This window comes from Cebus imitator, unplaced genomic scaffold, assembly GCF_001604975.1.
Source record: "Cebus imitator isolate Cc_AM_T3 unplaced genomic scaffold, Cebus_imitator-1.0 Scaffold153, whole genome shotgun sequence".
Classification (NCBI taxonomy): Eukaryota; Metazoa; Chordata; class Mammalia; order Primates; family Cebidae; genus Cebus; species Cebus imitator.
In genome coordinates this window covers 100,675-120,247 of record NW_016107468.1, presented here as the reverse complement: position 1 = coordinate 120,247, position 19,573 = coordinate 100,675, and the positions used below count along the sequence as shown (strand labels likewise).

The following is a 19,573-nucleotide window of genomic DNA, read 5'->3' as shown; positions in this document are numbered from 1 at the left end:
TTTTGAGATGGAGTCTCACTCTACCACCCAGGCTGGAGCGCAGTGGCACGATCTTGGCTCACTGCAACCTCCACCTCCTGAGGAAGTCATTCTCCTGCCTCAGCCTCCAGAGTAGCTGGGATTACAGGCATCCGTCACCATGCCTAGCTAATTTTGTATTTTTGGTAGAGATGGGGTTTCGCCATGTTGGCCAGGCTGGTCTCAAACTCCTGACCTCAAGTGATCTGCCCACCTCTGCCTCCCAAAATGCAGGGATTACAGGCGCGAGCCACCGCGCCCGGCCTTGACTTTAGACTCCTGGCCTCCAGAACTGCAGGGGCCTATATCTGTATTGTTTTAAGCCACAGATTTCTGGCCATGAGTTACTGCAGCCCCAGGAAGTTGATGCCGATGCTTACTTCTTCCTCAATTGGTTGGAGATGTCAAGTGGGCATGGCAGAGGGAGCTTGGGGAGGACTGGAACTCATGGGAGCTTATCCAAGGCATGGAGGCCACAGACTGGAAGCTCTCAGGGCGAACGTGGACAATGGGTGAACCGTCTGGGACTGAGCCCTTGGATGGGCCAACGTTCAGAGATCAGGAAGGAAGAGAAGCCAGCAGAAGAGGCTGGGGAGTTGGAATGGGGCATCTCATTGTGTAGCTAGAGGAGTGTGGACAGGAGGGAAGATCAAGAGCCTGAGAACCTCCTGAGGAGTTTTGCAATGAAGACAGGCAGAGAGGTGGGGTGATAAACCTGGAGGCGACCAGGAGGTCAAGGGGGGGGCTCTAGTTTTTATTTTTAACTTTTAAGATGGAGGGGGGCAGTTGTGATGGCTCATGCATGTAATCCCAGCCTTTGGGAGGCCGAGGATTGCTTGAACCAAGAGTTTCAGACCCACCTAGGCAATATAGCAATACCCGGCCTCTCCCCGCCCAAAAAAAATTAGCTGTATATGGTGGCACACACCTGCAGTCCCAGCTACTTGGGAGGCTGAGGCAAGAACATCACTTGAGCCCAGGAAGTGGAGCCCAGATCATGCCACTGTACTCCAGTCTGGGCAACAGAGTGAGATCCTGTCTCCAAAAAAAGAAAAACAAAAGGGTAGGGATAAAGAGATGAGTGGGACTTTGGTCATTTTGCCCTCTGGTTGCCATAAGTATGATCACAATTCAGTTTGTTACAATAAAACGTCGTATGGGGATTTTGCAGCCCTTTGGATTGACTTAGCTGTCTGTCAAAGTCTGTCCCACTCCTTGCCTCTCTCAGCCAGGGCCGATTGGATCCCGGGTGGACCCCTATTCAGAGCCAGCCGGCCCATTGGCTACCCCTGGGACCAATCAGAATCTCCCCTGATGACAGCTGGTGGGTAGTGGGCGGGGCTTGGAGAAGCAGAGCCCGGGAGACACAGTGGGAAACATTGTGTGACCCCAGGCACACATCGGAGGGGAGCCCTGAGCAAGGGGGATATGGATGGGCTTAGCTCCTGATGCTGTTTCCGGCTCCAGTCCCCTGAACTGCCTGCCCTCGGGGGCTGTGAACTTTCCTACGGCCCTTCAGGAAGCCCCCTTGGTGACTGGAGCTGGCACGGGGGTCTCTGTTCCTGTCAACCACAGGTGCTTTTCCCATAAGCCCATCCAACCCTGCAGGAGGGCAGCTGCCAATGGAAAAGTCAGCCAGGAGCAACCACGTGGCCTTCCCCTTGGCTAAGAGGGAAACTTAATCAGAACATGCTGAGCTGGGCTGAGGCTCTGGCACCAGGTTGTGCCCCAACATCCTTTTTTTTTTTTTTTTTTTTTTGAGACAGTCTCAAAACAAAACAAAAACAGACACGATCGTAGCTCACTGCAGCCTCCATCTCCCAGACTCAAGCAATCCTCCAGCCTCAGCCTCCCCAGGTAGCTAGGACCACAGGTGCACACAACCATGCTCAGCTAACTTTTAAAACTTTTTTGTAGAAGTGGGGTCTTGCTATTTTGCCCAGGCTGGTCTTGAACTCCTGGGTTCAAGTGATCCTCCTGCCTTGATCTCCTGAAGTGCTGGGATTACAGGCGTGAGCCACCACACCTGGCTCCCCCGGTCTCTGAGCCTCAGTTTTCCTACCTATAAATTCTGTGACTCAGCAAGCTACTTTCAGCCAAAATTTTACCTGGAATCCAAGATGAATGAAGGAGCACCTTTAGGGTTACTGCCCAAGAAGGGACAGGGGACCTCAGCCACTCCATCCTGGGGCCCAGCCTCCCAACTGCCCTGCCCTGGGTTCATCCTCACAACCCCATCCAGCTGCTGACGTGGGGAACACAGCCTCCCTGGAGGCTCCTGGGGCTGAGCCACTCACACCTCTGCCACTACACCTTTGATCTTTCCCTATTCCCGCCCCCAGTCCCTTCCCCAGGGGGGCCAAAGTTGCTGCTAGACCTCATGACCATCTGCACTAGCAAGGGTCCCCCAGTGCTGAGCATGCTCAGGGGAGTGGTCTCTGACTGTTACCTCCAGGTCTCCCTTGGTGATGGACTCCTCCTCCATGTGAAGCTGCAGATCCTCCACCTTCCTGCAGGAGAGGGAAAGAGCCGGCTGACCTGGCTTTGCCCAGAGCGACGGGCTTCGCCAAGTGAGCAACAGCAGAGAGGCGAGGCCATCAGAACGGCCCAGAGTCCACACTCGGATGATGTAGAGGCAACCAACCCAGCAGAACAGGGACCTGCCCAGAGTCCTATGGCTGAGCGGGGCAGAGCATCCTGGAAAGCTCTAGACCTCCCAACCTGCTGACCGGCACTCAAAGAAGAACCACCAATAACTATTCCTCCCCAGGGTGGTGGGAAGTAAAATAAGGGGCAGGGTGGCCTAGGGATGTGAGTGACAACACTGTTTCCTTCCTTCCTTCCTCCCCTCCCTCCCTCCATCCCTCCCTCCCTCCTTCCTTCCTTCTCTCTCTCTATTTTTTCTCTTCTTTTCTTTCTTAATGAGACAGAATCTGGCTCTGTTGCCCAGGCTGGAGTGCAGTAGCATGATCTTAGCTCAGTGCAGCCTCTGCCTCCGCCTCCGCCTCCCGGGTTCAAGCGATTCTCCTGCCTCAGCCTCTGGAGTAGCTGGGGTTATAGGCATACACCACCATGTCCAGCTAATTTTTTTTTTTTAATAGAGTCTCGCTCTGTCACCCAGGCTGGAGTGCAATGGCGTGGTCTCGGCTCATCGCAACCTCTACCTCCCAGGTTCAAGCAATTCTCCTGCCTCAGCATCCCGAGTAGCTGGGATTACAGATGCCCGCCACCATGCCTGGCTAATTTTTGTATTTTTAGTAGAGACGGGGTTTCACTATGTTGGCCAGGATGGTCTCAAACTGCTGACCTCATGATCACCCCGCCTCAGCCTCCCAAAGTGCTGGGATTACAGGTGTGAGCCACCGCGCCTGGCCCTAATTTTTGTATTTTTAGTAGAGATGGTGTTTCACCATGTTGGCCAGGCTGGTCTTGAACTCCTGGCCTCAAGTGATCCACCCACCTTGGCCTCCTAAAATGCTGGGATTACAGGCGTAAGCCTCTGTGCCCAGCCGACTACGCTGTTTTCATCACTGCAAGCAGCAGACAATACCACAAGGAATAAGCCATGGGGAGGAAGGAAAGGAGAGGAGGAAAGTGGGCTTCCTTCGCTGTTGACCCTGTTCTCATCACAGGCCTCAAAATTGGGGGTCAGGGTCCCAATCCCTACTCCCAGGCTGCCTCTGGATGTGGAAGGTTCAGGCCTTCAGGGCCGGCCTCAGGGAGACACACTCAGCCACATACCTGTCAAGAGAGTGCAGGGGAAACGCACAGGCCCACCCCTCTTTATAGGAACACATAAGCTTTCAAAGCTGCTCTCCCTGAGTTCTCCTAACAGCTCTCAGCATAGCAATGAGGAATGAGGCCCAGAGAGGGCAAGTGACCTGCCCAAGGCCACACAGCAAGCACAGGGCAAGGCAGGGACTTGCACCTGAGCCCCTTCTGATCACAACTCCACGATGCCTTCAAGATCTGTGTTTGTGGCTGGGCACAGTGTCTCATGCCTGTAATCCCAGCACTTTAGGAGGCTGAGGCGGGCAGATCACTTGAGTCCAGGAGATAGAGACCAACCTGGGCAACATGGCGCAACCCCGTCTCTACTAAAAATGTGAAAATTAGCAGGGCATGGTGGTGAGAGCCTGTAATCCCAGCTACTCGGGAGGCTGAGGCAGAAGAATTGCTTGAACCCAGGAGGCAGAGTTGCAGTGAAACAAGATCGTGCCACTGCACTCCAGCCTGGGTGACAGAGTGAGACTCTGTCTTAAAAAAAAAAAAAAAAAAAAAGATCTGTGTTTGTTTGTTGGCATCAGGCACGTTGCCATGGGAACCAGATGTGTGGGCCCCTACGGCTGTCTCAGGCAGATATAAATACACCCTCGTCTCCCTGAATCCGACAGGAACGACAGCTTATGGAGCACAGGTGCCCGCTGAAAGCCCACAAAACAGACTCAATTGGACACGCTGGGGATGGGGGCTGGCTGCTGCCTGCAGACAGGGGAGGGAGATGTAGGCATCTGGGCATCGTCTAGGAGGTAAAGAGGACCCAGGCCAAAGCAAACCTGTCAGCTTCGTGTCCTACCAGGTGACCCAGGGCTGAACTGGCCAAAGTCCCCGCCTGGCATCTTCGGTTAGAAGACTGCTGGGGAGATAGATCCTGCTTGTGTCTTTTCTTTTGAGGTGGAGTCTCATTCTGTCACCCAGGCTGGAGTGCAATGGCACAATCTTGGTTCACTGCAACCTCCGCCTCCCGGGTTCAAGTGATTCTCCTGCCTTAGCCCCCTGAGCTGCTGGGATTCGGGGTGCCCACCACCAGGCCCAGCTAATTTTTGTATTTTTGGTAGAGACCAACAGGTTTCACCATCTTGGCCAGGCCCGTCTCAAGCTCCTCGTCTCCGGTGATCCACCTGCCTTTTTTGTGTTTGAGACAGAGTCTCACTCTCTTACCCAGGCTGGAGTGCAATGCTGTGGTCTCGGCTCACTGCAACCTCCACCTCCCAGGTTCAAGCACTTCTCCCACTTCGGCCTCCCAAGTAGCTGGGATTATAGGTGTGAGCCACCATGCCTGGCCAAGTTTTATATTTTCAGTAGAGACAGAGTTTCTCCATGTTGGCCAGGCTGGTCTCAAACTCCTGACCTCAGGTGATCTGCCTGCCTTGGCCTCCCAAAGTTCTGGGATTACAGGCGTGAGCCACCGCACCTGGCCAGCTGTGACACTGAAAGTGATGACACCAGCAACGCATGCAGCACAGGGCTGACACCTGGACACAGGGTGTTTCAGGAGTCCCTTGGCTGCTGTTTCTCTTAGCCTCAGTTTCCTGGTATGTAAAATGGGAATGGATGCAAAAAATTAGCTGGGCTTGACGGCATGTGCCTGTAGTCCCAGCTACCTGGGAGGCTGAGGTGGGAGGACTGCATGAAGCTGGAAGGTTAAGGCTGCAGTGAGCTATGGCCAAGCTCCTGCACTCCAGCCCGGGTGACAGAGTGAGACTCTGTCTCAAAAAGAAAAAATAAATAAAGGAGGCCGGGCACGGCGGCTCATGCCTGTAACCCCAGCACTTTGGGAGGCCAAGGCGGGCAGATCACCTGAGGTCGGGAGTTCAAGACCAGCCTGACCAACATGGAGAAACCCTGTCTCTACTAAAAATACAAAATTAGCTGGGTGTGGTGGCGCGTGCCTGTAATCCCAGCTACTTGGTGGAGGCTGAGGCAGGAGAATCACTTGAACCCGGGAGGCGGAGGTTTTGGTGAGCCGAGGTCACGCCATTGCACTCCAGCCTGGGCAACAAGAGTGAAACTCCATCTCAAAACAAAACAAAACCAAATTAGCTGGCACGGTGGCATGTGTCTGTAATCCCAGCTACTCTGGGAGGCTGAGGCAGGAGAATCGCTCAAACCCAAGAGACGGAGATTGCAGTGAGCCGAGATCGCACCATTGTACTCCAGCCTGGGCAACAAGAGTGAGACTCCATCTGAAGGGAGGGGAGGGGAGGGAAATGGAGTCCCAGGACATGGTGACATGAGCGCCACTCATGGGTCTTAGCCCAGGGTGGGGGCAGGGCGCACTGTGAGTGTGAACCGGCTCACAGTGGAGGAGTAGGGACGTTAGGCCTTCTTCCTGGCGGATGACTCCCCAGGGACACCCGCTGTGATAACCAACCTCCCTCCCTTCCACCACCCCCAGCCACCACCTTCTCAATATTCTGCTGGAGACAGCAGGAACAGTGGCCTCTGTGCAGTGAACAACTGTGGTGTTCCAAGGCCGGGCACAACGCTTCAGGCCTGCACTTTGGGAGGCAGAGGCAGGTGGATAGCTTGAGGTCAGGAGTTCGCGACCAGCCTGGCCAACGTGCCAAAACCCCATCTCTACAAAAAAATACAAAAGTTAGCCAGGTGTGGTGGGGCACGCCTGTGGTCCCAGCTACTCAGGAAGCTGAGGTGGGAGGATCGCTTGAACCCAGAGGTCAAGACTGTACTCCAGCCTGGGTGACAGAGCGAGACTCTGTTTCAAAAAAAGTTTAAAAATGTGGTGTCCCTGTGTGTCCGACACTGTGCTGGGTCCTTTACTCCAGTTATATGACTTCTCCCAGCTGCCTGCAGAAGACAGGGGACCAGCATCCCACTTTACAGATGGGAAGACTGAGGCCCAACAGCTCATGTCACCAGTCCAGGGTGACACAGCCAGGCATGGCGGGGGCAGGACTGGAACCTGGGTCTGCTCTTCCCAAGCCTGCCCTCTTCCTCATCCTCCTTAAGGGAGCTCAGGGAGAACATCCTCTCAGGGCGAGGGTGGGCCGGCACGTACCTCCTCTCCTCCTCCAGCTGGTTGGACAGGTCTACCTTCTCTTTCCGCACGCTGTCCACCAGCAGCCGGGCTCGTTGCAGCTTCTCCTCGGCTTCTGCAACATACTGGGCCCCCAAGGGAGGGCCAGGACATGGTCAGCATGCTCTGGGGTGTGGGGTCCAGCTTGGGGGTGTGGTGGGAGAGAGGTAAGGAGCCGGGGCTGGAACCCCAGTCACCCCGACTCCCTTGGTGGCCTCTGCAGGACATGCACAGTGGGCCTGGGTATGAAGGAGGGGACCCAGCAGGAACAACAGAGGCAGAGGCAGGACCCTCAGGCCCACATGCCCTCAGCACCTGCCACCCCCCTCAACCCACAAGGACCTAAGACCTGTTATCCTGCAAACCTGTTGTCTTGTCTGTGCCTCATCAAAGCACAGCCATGAACTTGGCCTTATTGATCCTGGCGTCCGAGGAGGGGCAAGCCAGACCCCAGATGGGGACAGAGGCCCAGGAGGGAGTTCTCCCACCAGAAACAAGTATCAGAGGAAAAAAAAATAGACACGAGACAGCAGCAGACCCAAGGCTCAGAGCAAGGAGTCACTTCCCTGAAATCCAACCCTAGAATCTACTCAAAAGAATAATCTGAAATGTAGACAGACAGTCATGTATAAATAATTTTTTTTTTTTTGAAATAGAGTCTCGCTCTTCACCCAGGCTGGAGTGTAGTGGCGTGATCTTGGTTCACTGCAACCTCTACCTCCCGGGTTCAAGTGATTCTCCTGCCTTAGCCTGCCAGGTAGCCGGGACTACAGGCACGTGCCATCACAGCTGGCTCATGTTTTGTATTTTTAGTGGAGACAGGGTTTCACTGTGTTAGCCAGGATGGTCTCGATCTCTTAACCTCGTGATCCACCGGCCCTGGCCTCCCGAAGTGCTAGAATTACAGGTGTCGAGCCACTGCACCTGGCCATAAAAAAAATATTTACTACAGCGATATGTAGAAAGTCTGAAAAATTGGCCTGGCGTGGTGGTTCATGCCTGTAATCCCAGCCTTTTGGGAGGCTGAGGTGGGCAGAGCACTCGAGGCCAGGAGTTCGAGACCAGCCTGGCCAACATGGTGAAACCCCGTCTCTACTAAGAATACAAAAATTAGATTAGCTGGGTGTTGTGGCACACACCTGTAGTCCCAGCTACTAAGGAGACTGAGACAGAATCACTTGAATCAGGAGGCAGAGGTTGCAGTGAGCCGAGATTGCATCACTACACTCCAGCCTGAGTGACAGGGCGAGACTCCGTCTCAAAAAAAAAAAAAAAAAAAGTGAAAAATTGGAAATAATCTAAACAGCAGGGGACTAGTCACATCAGATAGCCGTAAGGACATCACCTGTGACAGACAGCAATGCAGCCATTATGACAGGGCAGACGTGGGGCACGGTGGCTCATGCCTGTAACTGCAGTGCTTTGAGAGACCAAGGTGGGAGGGTCACTTGAGGCCAGGAGTTTCAGACCAGCCTGGGTAACATAGTAAGACCCCATCTCCACAAAAAATACAAAACTTAGCTGGGCATGGTAACGTGCACCTATGGTCCCAGCTACTCAGGAGGCTGAGGTGGGAGAATCGCTTGGGGCAACAAAGCAAGGCACTGTATATTAAAAAAATAGAAAATAAAATAAAAGGATGATGAAGAATTTTCCAGAGCCTAGAAAATGCTTGCAGTATGGTGGTAAGTGGGGGTGGGGGGTGTGGGAAGCAGGCAGCACTTTGGAAAGTCAAGGATTGCTTGAGGCCAGGAGTTCAAGACCAGCCTGACCAACATAGCAAGACCTCATCCCTACATTTAAAATATTAAAAAAAATTAAAAAGCAGGACTGAGCATGGTGGCTCGCCTGTAACCCCAGCACCTTGGGAGGCTGAGGTGGGCAGATCACTTGAGGTCAGGAGTTCGACACCAGCCTGGCCAACATGGTGAAACCCTACCTATACTAAAAATATAAAAATTAGGGCTGGGCGCGGTGGCTCAAGCCTGTAATCCCAGCACTTTGGGAGGCCGAGGCGGGTGGATCACGAGGTCAAGAGATCAAGGCCATCCTGGTCAACATGGTGAAACCCCGTCTCTACTAAAAATACAAAAAATTAGCTGGGCATGGTGGTGCGTGCCTGTAATCCCAGGTACTCAGGAGGCTGAGGCAGGAGAATTGCCTGAACCCAGGAGGCGGAGGTTGCGGTAAGCCGAGATCGCGCCATTGCACTCCAGCCTGGGTAACATGAGTGAAACTCCGTCTCAAAGAAAAAAAATAAAAATAAAAATATAAAAATTAGCTGGGTTTGGGGGCAGGCACCTGTAATCCCAGCTACTCGGGAGGCTCAGGCAAGACAATCCCTTGAACCCAGGAGGTGGAAGTTGCAGTGAGCCAAAACTGCGCCACTGCACTCTGGCCTGGGTGACAGAGTGAGACTCCATCTAAAAAAATAAATAAATAAAAAATAAAATAGGAGATTGCTTATAGCCATTATTGGAAAATAAATAAATAAATAAATAAATAGGAGAATATATATAGTTTATAGCCAGATTCTGAAAGTAGGTGTACATATCTTTATACCCAGGCAGAAAGACTGGAAGGAAATTCACCAGGTCACTGAGGCTTATCTCTGGAGAGTGGGGACGGGCACTGCTTGTGTGATCTTCCTATTTCTCTGCACCCACCCCTGGGTGTCTCTGCTCTGGGTGGGTGAGACTCTATGAGGCTGGCTGGAGAAGGTCCGCCCCCAGCCCCACCTGCCACCCACCTGCTCATGCTGCGCCTTGAGCAGGGCGATCTCCTTCTCCACCTCACAGATGTGGCTCGTGGCCTTGGCCACCTCGGCCCGCTCCAGGTCTCGCTCGGCCAGCAACTGCTCAATGTGCTGCTGCTTCTCCTTCAGTGCCTCCTGCAAGGCCGTGGTGCCCGAGATCTTTCGGGCGTAGCGTGAGGAGGTCTCCGTGAGCTGCAGGAAGGCGTGGGTGCGGGCGGGTCTCAGGGATCTGAAGCACTGCAGGGCAAGCTGGCTCTGTCCCGCCTAACCTAAAGCAACCCAGCAGGTGGGGCCCCAAGTGCCTTGACCCCCAGGGTCCTGCCCTTCCCCTCCCAGTACTCTGACATCCTGTCCCCTGCTGTCTCACCCAGGGGGGAATCCTAATGTTTGAGATTCAGGAAACTCCCCATCTCAGGAGAGTCAGCTCCTGATAGCCAGCGCCTCTGATTCCCTCACTTTGGCCCCTTTTTTTTCCTGAGGCAGATTCTTTTTTTCCCGAGGCAGGAGGAATCTCCAACCCTAGGCTGGGTTTGGACAGAAGGCACTCTGCCCATAGCCACCGAACAGCCTCCTCTTTTCCCTTCATCCAGGGTCCAATGCCAACCTTTCTGGACCCCCTGCCCTGCATCTGTATAACCCTCCTTAACTTCCAGAGAAAGGCTCAGGCTAAATAAATCACTTATATAAAAATAACAATAAACATAAATGGCTCAATCTTCCCTATTAAAAGACATGCACTTTCATCTTTGTTCAAAATCCAAAACTGGAACTGTAAGTCAGGGGCCGACCAGGACACCTGGATCTCTATATGTCCTCACCCCTCCCAAAATGCACACCAGAGAATCCCCTTCTGCAGCCCCACCCTCACCAGGCCACTGCGGCTGGGCCGGCCCCCCACGGAGGAGGCCACAGAGCTGACAGAGCTGATGGAGGAACTGCTGGGACTGTGGGTCAGTGCTGACACACCCATGGCCATACGCTTGGTCTTCTTGGCCTTGGCTGGGCTGGTAGATGGGAAGCCAATACGGATCACCTTGTGGATGGGTGCAAAGAGACCAAATTTGGGTGGGCACTGGAAGTACCTGTGGAAGCAAGAGAGACCCACGCTACTGTCACAGCCTCACAGCCTGGAGCCTCCCCTCCCACCTCTGCCTCTTCAGTGCCAGGCACAAAGAGAGAAAGACGCCTCCTTGGGGCCCATCTGAAAAGACACTCCAAGGTGGAAATCTTCCAGATGGATAGACAGGGCTCTCACAAAGAGGACAGGGGTGAGTAGGGTCTCTGAGTCTCTGCAGGTATGAACAGCCAATGAGGATGCTCTTGGAAGTAGGAAATAATTACTGGGACCCACTTTGTGCCGAATGCTCATCTCCATTCCCCATAGTTAACTACATTCACAAATGAGAAAATTAGGCTCAGAGAGGTTACGTAGCTTGCCCACAGTCACAAAGCTGGTTACGTGGTTAAGCTGGGACTGGGCCTCCAGTTTGCTGGGCTCCCAAAACCACCAAGCTTGGCTCCCACAGACTGTTCAGAGACCCCAGCCACAGCTGCAGCCTCATTCTCAGGCTACCCTCAGACCACCCCCAGAATGAAAGAATCCCATCAGCTCTCTGCCCACAGAGTCCCTGTATGGAGAAGAAAAATCTTGAAAGAGACACCTTGGGGTGGGGTGGGGGCTGCTGTCCAACCAGCCCCTGAATTCTGAAAGCAAAAGTGAGTCAAGAGAAACATTCATTTTCCAAACAGGAAGGCAAAGCACCGCGATGGGAACCCCAGATTCTCGTCTTCTCCCAAAATCTCTCTGGTCATGGATTCTACACTGGACCACGAGAGGTGGGATCATCCGGTTTCTTTTCTTTTCTCTCTTTCTTTTCTTCCTCTTTCTTTCTCTCTCCCTATTTCTGTCTCTCTCCCTTTTCTTTCTCTCTCTCTCTCTCTCTCTCTCAACAGGGTCTCGCTCTGTCACCTAGGCTGGAGTGCAATGCCACGATCATAGCTCACTGCAGCCTCCACCTTCCGGGTTCATGAAATCCTCCCACCTCAGCCTCCCGAGTAGCTGAAACCGCAGGTGTGTGCCACCACACCCGGCTAATTTCTGTATCTTTTCTAGAGACGGGGTTTTGCTATGTTGCCCAGGCTAGTCCTGAACTCCTGGCTTCTAGTGATCCTCCAGCCTCAGCCTCCCATAGTGCTGGGATTACAGACGTGAGTCACCATGCCTGGCCCCTGTCCAGCTTCTGATTCACCTTGAAACTGCCGCCTCATCCTCCCTTTTCCACCTCCAGGTCTTTGTTCAACCTACCCTCTCAGCCCCTGCCTAACACAACCCTTCTCAAGCCTCTTCCACAAGGAAACCCGACCTTCCTTCAAGGCCTGGCCCAAGCCTGGCTCCTCCCCGTGCCTTGGTGACCACTCCTCCTCAGAGCAGTCACAGCCTCATCTCAACCACAGAATCCAGCCAGGGACTGCACAAACACTCAGGTGGCCTCACCGTAGTCCACACCCATGACAGACATGGTCCACTTGCCACCACACTCCCCCACCCACCACGAGCCCACATGCAGCCTCAGACCCTCCTAACCCAGCAATGCCACCAGTCAGTTCCTCTCCATCAGAGCTGGTGTGAGACCTGGAACCTGTCTGTGAGGCCTGCCTTTGGCCATACAGGGCTGAGCACTGTCTGGCTATTTCACATGTCATCCAGGGGACCCCAACGCCAGATGGCAGGGACTGCTGCCTCTCCTTTGTTTTTTTTGTTTGTTTGTTTGTTTTTGGAGACAGTCTTGCTCTGTCGCCCAGGCTGGAGTGCAATGGCGCGATCTCAGGAATGCAATGGTGTAACCTCCGCCTCCCGGGTTCCCCCTTTTTTTTTTTTCTCTAGAGACAGAGTCTAGCTCTGTTGCCCAGGCTGGAATGACAGAGTGGCGTGATCTCGGCTCACTGCAACCTCTGCCTCCCGGGTCCCAGCAATTCCCATGCCCCAGCCTCCCAAGTAGCTGGGACTACAGGTGTGCACCACCATGCCTGGCTAATTTTTTTGAGATAGTCTCACTTTGTCACCCACGCTGGAGTGTAATGGTGTGATCTTGTCTCACTGCAACCTACGCCTCCCAGGTCAAGTGATTCTCATGCCTCAGCCACCCAAGTTCTGCAATTACAGGTGTGCACCACCACGCCCAGCTAATTTTTTATACTTTTAGTAGAGACAGAGTTTCACCATGTTGGCCAGGCTAGTCTCAAACTCCTGAACTCAAGGGATCCACCTGCCTCAATCTCTAAAAGTACTGGGATCACAGGCATGAGCCACCGCACCTAGCCTCCTTCTCCTTTTTGAGGGCTCCCACCCCACTTAGCCATGAGTGACATGAAGACGAGGGCACGGGGACAGATTCTCTTGGTGCTTGCCTGTGGCTGTGCGACCCTGAACAATGATCTCTCTGGCCTCCATACTCTTATCTGTAAAATGGGATGATAATCCCACTACCCACCTTAGTGGGCTATTGGGAAGGAGGGAACGGGAAGGACGTATATTATGGACACTGGCTTCCTCCAATGTCCCGTCTCTATCCCCTGCGCCCACCCTGGGGAGAGGAGCCCCCTCCCATACTCCCCAGAAGAAACCCTCCATACCTGGTGCCTGCCACCGCTCCGTCATTCTTCCCAAGAGGCTCGTCCAGCTCCACGCCACACCACTCGCCCTTGGCAAAGTCTGTCTCCCCCACGTACCGCACCACGCCAGTCTTCGTCCCACCGACCTGCCGGCACACAGGGAGACTCAGGTCTAGAGGATGCAGTGGCAGAGGCAGAGATGGCAGGGGCACTCAGCCCAGGCTTATCCCACCCATCCCTTCCAGGATGCAGAGGACAGGGGAGACAGGAGTGGGGGAGGGGGAGACACCCAAGGATGACTGAGACGGAGACAAGTTAAACAGTGCCTCCCAGGGCCGACCCAGGCAAGAGCACAGGCTTTGGAGACAGACACGCAGACCTGCATTCAAACTCTGCCACCTAGAAGCTGTGTGCACCTAGGCAAGTTACCTAACCTCTCTGAGCCTCAGCATCTTCATCTGTAAAAAGGGTTTATGTGGCTGGGCGCGGTGGCTCACGCCTGTAATCCTAGCACTTTGGGTGGCCGAGGCGGGTGGATCACCTGAGGTCAGGAGTTCAAGACCAGCCTGGCCAACATGGTGAAACCTGTCTCTACTAAAAATACAAAAATTTGCTGGGCTTGGTGGTGGGCACCTGTAATCCCAGCTACTTAGGAGGCTGAGGCAGGAGAATAGTTTGAACATGGAAGGCAGAGGTTGTAGTGAGCTGAGATTGTGTCAGTGCACTCCAGCCTGGGCAACAGAGCGAGATTCTGGCTCAAAAAAAAAAAAAAGAGTTTTCGTGAGAATTAAGTACTGTATATACGGTGTCTAGTATAGAGCTTCGATAAATGTTAACCCTAAAATCAGCCCTTCTTTTTTTCGTTGTTGTTTTCTGGTGTGGTTTGTTTTTTTTTTTAGACGGAGTTTCGCTCTTGTTACCCAGGCTGGAGTGCGATGGCGCAATCTCGGCTCACCGCAACCTCCGCCTCCTGGGTTCAGGCAATTCTCCTGCCTCAGCCTCCTGAGTAGCTGGGATTACAGGCACGCGCCACCACGCCCAGCTAATTTTTTGTATTTTTAGTAGAGACAGGGTTTCACCATGCTGTCCAGGCTGGTCTCGAATGTTTGACCTTGTGATCCGCCCGCCTCGGCCTCCCAAAGTGCTGGGATTGCAGGCATGAGCCACGGCGCCTGGCCTCTCTTTTTTTTAATGGAGGTATAAATTCACATAACGTAAAATTTACCATTTTAGCCATTTTAAAAAATATAGGGCCAAACATGGTGGCTCATGTTGGTAATCGTGCCTGTTTTGGGAAGCTGAGGTGAGAGGATCACTTGAGGCCAGAACTTTGAGACCCGCCTGAGCAATACAGTGAGACCCTTCATCTCTACAAAAATTAAAATGAAACACAACAATAAAAAATAAGCATATAAGCCGGGCACAATGGCTCACGCCTTTAATCCCAGCACTTTGGGAGGCCAAGGTGGATCATCTGAGCTCAGGAATTTGAGGCCAGCCTGGGCAACACGGTGAAACACCATCTCTACTAAAAATACAAAAATTAGCTGGGCATGGTAGCGGGCGCCTATAATCCCAGCTACTTGGAAGGCCGAGACATGAGAATTGCTTGAACCCAGGAGGCGGAGGTTGCAGTGAGCTGAGATTGCACCACTGCACTCCAGCCTGGGCAGCAAAGCAAGATTCAGTCTCAAAAACCAATAAAAATAAAAAAGTAATTCAGCAGCTTTCAGTGCATTCACTGTCATTGCCACTATCTATTTCCAGAACCATCATCCCAAAGAGAAGCCCCGTACCCAGGACAAATCACATCCTATTCCATCTTCCTGGCAGCCCCTGACAACTGTTATACCATTACTATCCTATCTCTACAGATTGGCCTATTCTGGACACTTCATAGAAATGAAATCACATGGGTGGGCGCGATGGCTCACGCCTGTAATCCCAGCACTTTGGGAGGCCGATGCAGGTGGATCACTTGAGGTCAGGAGCTCGAGACCAGCCTGGCCAACATGGTGAAATCCCATCTCTATTAAAAATACAAAAAATTAGCTGGGCGGGGTGGTACATGCCTGTAAACTACTTGGGAGGCTGAGGCAGGAGCGCCTGGGAGGCAGAGGTTGCAGTGAGCTGAGATCATGTGGTTGCACTCCAGCCTGGGCGACAGAGCAAGACTTTCTCACAAAAAAAAAAAAAAAAAAAAGAAAAAGAAAAAGAAAAAGAGATGGATTGATACAACATCACATATTTTTGTCTGTCTTCTTTGCCTTAGCATCATGCTTTCAAGGTCCAATCATATTGCAGCAGGTATCAGTACCCCATTGTTTTTATGGTCAAATGGCATTCATGGTATGGGCAGACCACATTCTGCTTGTTTATTTCATCTGTTGATGGACAGCTGGGTTGTCTCCACTTTCTGGCCATTATGAATAATGTTGCTATGAATATTCTTGTATTTTTTTTTTCAATTTTATTTTTTGTACAGATGGAGTTTCGCCATGTAGCCCAGGCTGGTATCAAACTCCTGAGTTCAAGCGATCTGCCTGCCTCTGCCTCCCAAAGCGCTGGGATTACAGGCATGAGCCACCGCGCCTGACCTATTGGACAACTTTTTGTGCGAACATCTGTTTTGAATTCTCTCGCTACCCTCATTCTTTTTCAAGAGACAGGGTTTCAATATGTTCCCCAGGCTGGTCCTGAACTCCTGGGCTCAAGGGATCCTCCCACCCGAGCAGCCTCCCAAAGCACTGGGATGACGGGCATGTGCCACGTCCCCCAGCCACTATGAGGTACTTTGATGTGGGCCTTTTTTGCATCCTCTATCCTGGGATCCTAGGAGCCCTTTCAATCCAGAAACACCCGGCTGGCATGGTGGCTCACACCTGTAATCCCAGCACTTTGGGAGGCCGAGAAGGGTGGACCACCTGAGGTCAGAAGTTCAAGACCAGCCTGACCAACATAGAGAAATCCCCTCTCTACTAAAAATACAAAATTAGCCAGGTGTGGTGGCAGGCACCTGTAATGCCACATACTTGGGAGGCTGAGGCAGGAGAATTACTTGAACCCGGGAGGCGGAGATTGCAGTGAGCCGAGATCTTGCACTCCAGCCTGAACAAAAAGTGCAAACATATGCTTCAAAAAATAAAAGAAAGAAAGAAAGAAACGCTCTTCTCATTCTGGGGAATTTTCTTGAATTATATTTGATTCTCTCCCCTCCTTTTCTCCTCCTCCCTTTCTGTGAACGGGTTCTCTAATGTTCTTCTCTTTTGGCTCCTGCTTTTGTCTTTTTTTTCTTTTGAGATGGAGTCACTCTGCTGCCCAGGCAGGAGTGCAGTGGCATGATCTCGGCTCACTGTAACCTCTGCCTCCCGATTTTCCTGCCTCAGCTCTCAAGTAGCCGGGATTACAGGCACCCACCACCATGCATGGCTAATTTTTGTATCTTTAGTAGAGATGAGGTTTCACCACATTGGCCAGACTGGTCTCGAACTCCTGACCTCAAGTGATCCACCTGCCTCAGCCTCCCCAAGTGCTGGGATTACAGCTATGAGCCACCGCACCCAGCCTGTCTTCTTTTTGTTCTGGTTCCCGAGATATTTTCTGAGCTTTATCTTCTAACACTGTTGTGCCGTTCCTTATTTCTGTGATATTTTTCATTTCCCAGAGCTTTTTTGTTCACTGAATATTTACACATACACGAATATTCATACTCACATATTGAGCGGCATTTTTGTTCATATTTAATGCCTGTATCACCTTCTCTTATTTCTCAGAGGACCTGCTGTTTTCCCCAGAGAAGTTTCCCATAATCTCCACTGTGGAGGGAGTAGGCGTGGCCGCCAGGGCTCAGGGAGCCGAGTGGGGACCGGGGTGGGGGACTTCTTAGAATAGACATGTTCACTTCCCCTCCTGTTTCAGTCCCACCTGCTTGGGATCCCTCTATCCAATAATTCTCTGTGATCCACGCTAGGGGAACAGTCACCAGGCACAGCAGGAATGGGGACGGGGCAGGGGATCTAAGGTTTTTGTTTTCTTTGTTTTTTTTTTTCTTTTCTGAGATGGAGTCTCACTCTGTCACTCAGGCTGGAGTGCAGTGGTGTGATCTCGGCTCACTGCAACCTCCACCTCCCGGGTTCAAGCAATTCTCCTGCCTCAGCCTCCTGAGTAGCTGGGATTACTGGCATGCGCCACTACACCCAGCTAATTTTTTTTTTGTATTTTTAGTGGAGATGGGGTTTCACCGTGTTGGACGGGCTGGTCTCAAACTCTTGACCTCATGATCCACTTGCCTCAGCCTCCCAAAGTGCTGGGATTACAGATGTGAGCCACTGCCCCCCCATTTTTTTGTTTTTTGTTTTTGCTTTTTTCAAAGAGATAGTGTCTTCCTCTGTTGCCCAGCCTGGAGTGCAGTGGCGCATTCATGGCTCACTGCAGCCTCGAACTTCTGGGCTCAAACAATTCTCCCTCCTCGGCCTCCTGAGTAGTTGGGACTACAGGCGTGCGATGCCACACCTGAATAATTTTATTTTTTATTTTTTGTAGAGACAGGGTCTCACTTTGTTACTCAGGCTGGTCTGGAACGGTTGAGTTCAAGCAATCCTCCCACCTCAGCCTTCCAAAGTGCTTGGATTACAAGTGTGAGCCACAGCGCGTCATCAGTTTTTGTTTTTGTTTTTGTTTTTTTTGCGACAGTCTTGCTCTGTCTCCCAGGCTGGAATATAGTGATATGATCTCAGCTCACTGCAACCTCCACCTCCCAGGTTCAAGCAATTGTCCTGACTCAGCCATCCAAGTAGCTCGACTACAGGCCTGCGCCACCACGCCCGGCTAACTTTTGTATTTTTAGTAGAGATGGAGTTTCGCCATGTTGCCCAGGCTGGTCTTGAACTCCTGGCCTCAAGTGATTGGCCCACCTTGGCCTCCCAAAGTGCTGGGATTATAGGTGTGAGCCACCGTGCCTGGCTGAATCTAAAGAGTTTTAAACCAATTCTGATACTGGCTCCAACGGCAACCTCATTTGTAGAGGCCAACAAGTGGCCAGTTACTGAACGCCCAGGGTTTCTGAGAAGAACTTTGCTTCTCCTCTTCCCCGGCCACTAGCTCTTTAAAAAGATATTTCTCTTCATAGCTGAGCGTGATGGCTCAAACCTGTAAATCCAACACTTTGGGAAACCGAGGCAGGAGAATGACTTGAGCCCAGAAGTCCAAGACCAGCCTGGGCAACATAGCAAGACCCTTCTCTACAAAAAATTAAGGGCACGGCTCAGTGGCTCATGCCTGTAATCCCAGCACTTTGGGAGGCCAAGGTGGTGGATCACCTGAGGTCAGGAGTTCAAGACCTGCCTGGCCAACATGGGGAAACCCCATCTCTACTAAAAAATATAAAAATTAGCTGGGCGTGGTGGCGGGCGCCTGTAAACCCAGCTACTCAGGAGGCTGAGGCAGGAGAATTGCTTGAACCCGGGCAGTGGAGGTTGCAGTGAGCTGAGATTGCACCAGTGCACTCCAGTCTGGGTGACAGAGTGAGACTCTGTCTAAAAAAAATAAAAATAATGAAATGTTAATATCTCTTGACACCTCAAGTATGCCTCAAGTGTGCCTAAGCAAATCCAACTCCCCAATTAGAACTACCTCCTGCCCCACCATCTCCTAGGGCCAACTAGGTGCGCCTGGCACATGAAAGACATGAATTCCAAATCTGACATTTCTGTGAGGTAGGCACTGTTACCACATTCATGGAAGAAGAGACTGAGGTTCAGAGTAGTCAGGGACTGAAAGAGCCAGGTGGACCTCTTCTTACTATACTCCATGGCCTTCTCAACCCCAGCTGGGCTGGATTCCAGAACCCACACTGCTGTGTCTCCTCCTTGGGTAGGGCCCTGGGGTCTCTGCCGTGGAGGCCTGTCTGTGAGTCTGGGTCGGTTCTCTCTGGTCTCTGGCCTTCAGCTGTGGTTGCTTTCTCAGCCCCTCCCCTCAGGCACCAGGTCTCTGCCAGTCTCTCCACACAGTCAATCTTGGATCCTGCTGCTCTGTAATTCCAACCTGGAATGTCCTTTTCTTCCCTAACCTAAATCCTAAACTAGGCTGGGCTCAAGTGGCTCATGCCTGTAATCCCAGCACTTTGGGAGGCTGAGGCAGGAGGATTGCTTGAGGCCAGGAATTTGAGGCCAGCCTGAGGAACATAGAGAGACCCCATCTCTACAAAATAAAAATAAAAAAAATTAGCCAGGCATGGTGGTGCATGTCTGTAGTCCCTGCTTCTCGGGAGGCTGAGGCAGAAGGATCACTTGAGCCCAAGAGTTTGAGGCTGCAGTGAGCTATGACTGCACCACTGCACTCCATCCTGGGCAACAGAGCGAGTCCTTGTCTCA

At 52.2% G+C, this 19,573-nt stretch overlaps 1 protein-coding gene across 1 annotated transcript in view; it reads right to left on the bottom strand.

Moving 5' to 3' along the window:
• CLIP2 (CAP-Gly domain containing linker protein 2) overlaps nucleotides 1-19,573 on the bottom strand; it is a 93,712-nt gene that overhangs the window by 30,349 nt on the left and 43,790 nt on the right. Inside the window, exons 4-8 of the mRNA XM_037743772.1 lie at nucleotides 13,224-13,348; nucleotides 10,459-10,672; nucleotides 9,585-9,782; nucleotides 6,818-6,921; nucleotides 2,468-2,528 (exon numbers count right to left, since the gene is read on the bottom strand). Coding sequence (XP_037599700.1) covers nucleotides 2,468-2,528; nucleotides 6,818-6,921; nucleotides 9,585-9,782; nucleotides 10,459-10,672; nucleotides 13,224-13,348 — 702 coding nt within the window. The remainder of the gene's footprint in view (nucleotides 1-2,467; nucleotides 2,529-6,817; nucleotides 6,922-9,584; nucleotides 9,783-10,458; nucleotides 10,673-13,223; nucleotides 13,349-19,573) is intronic.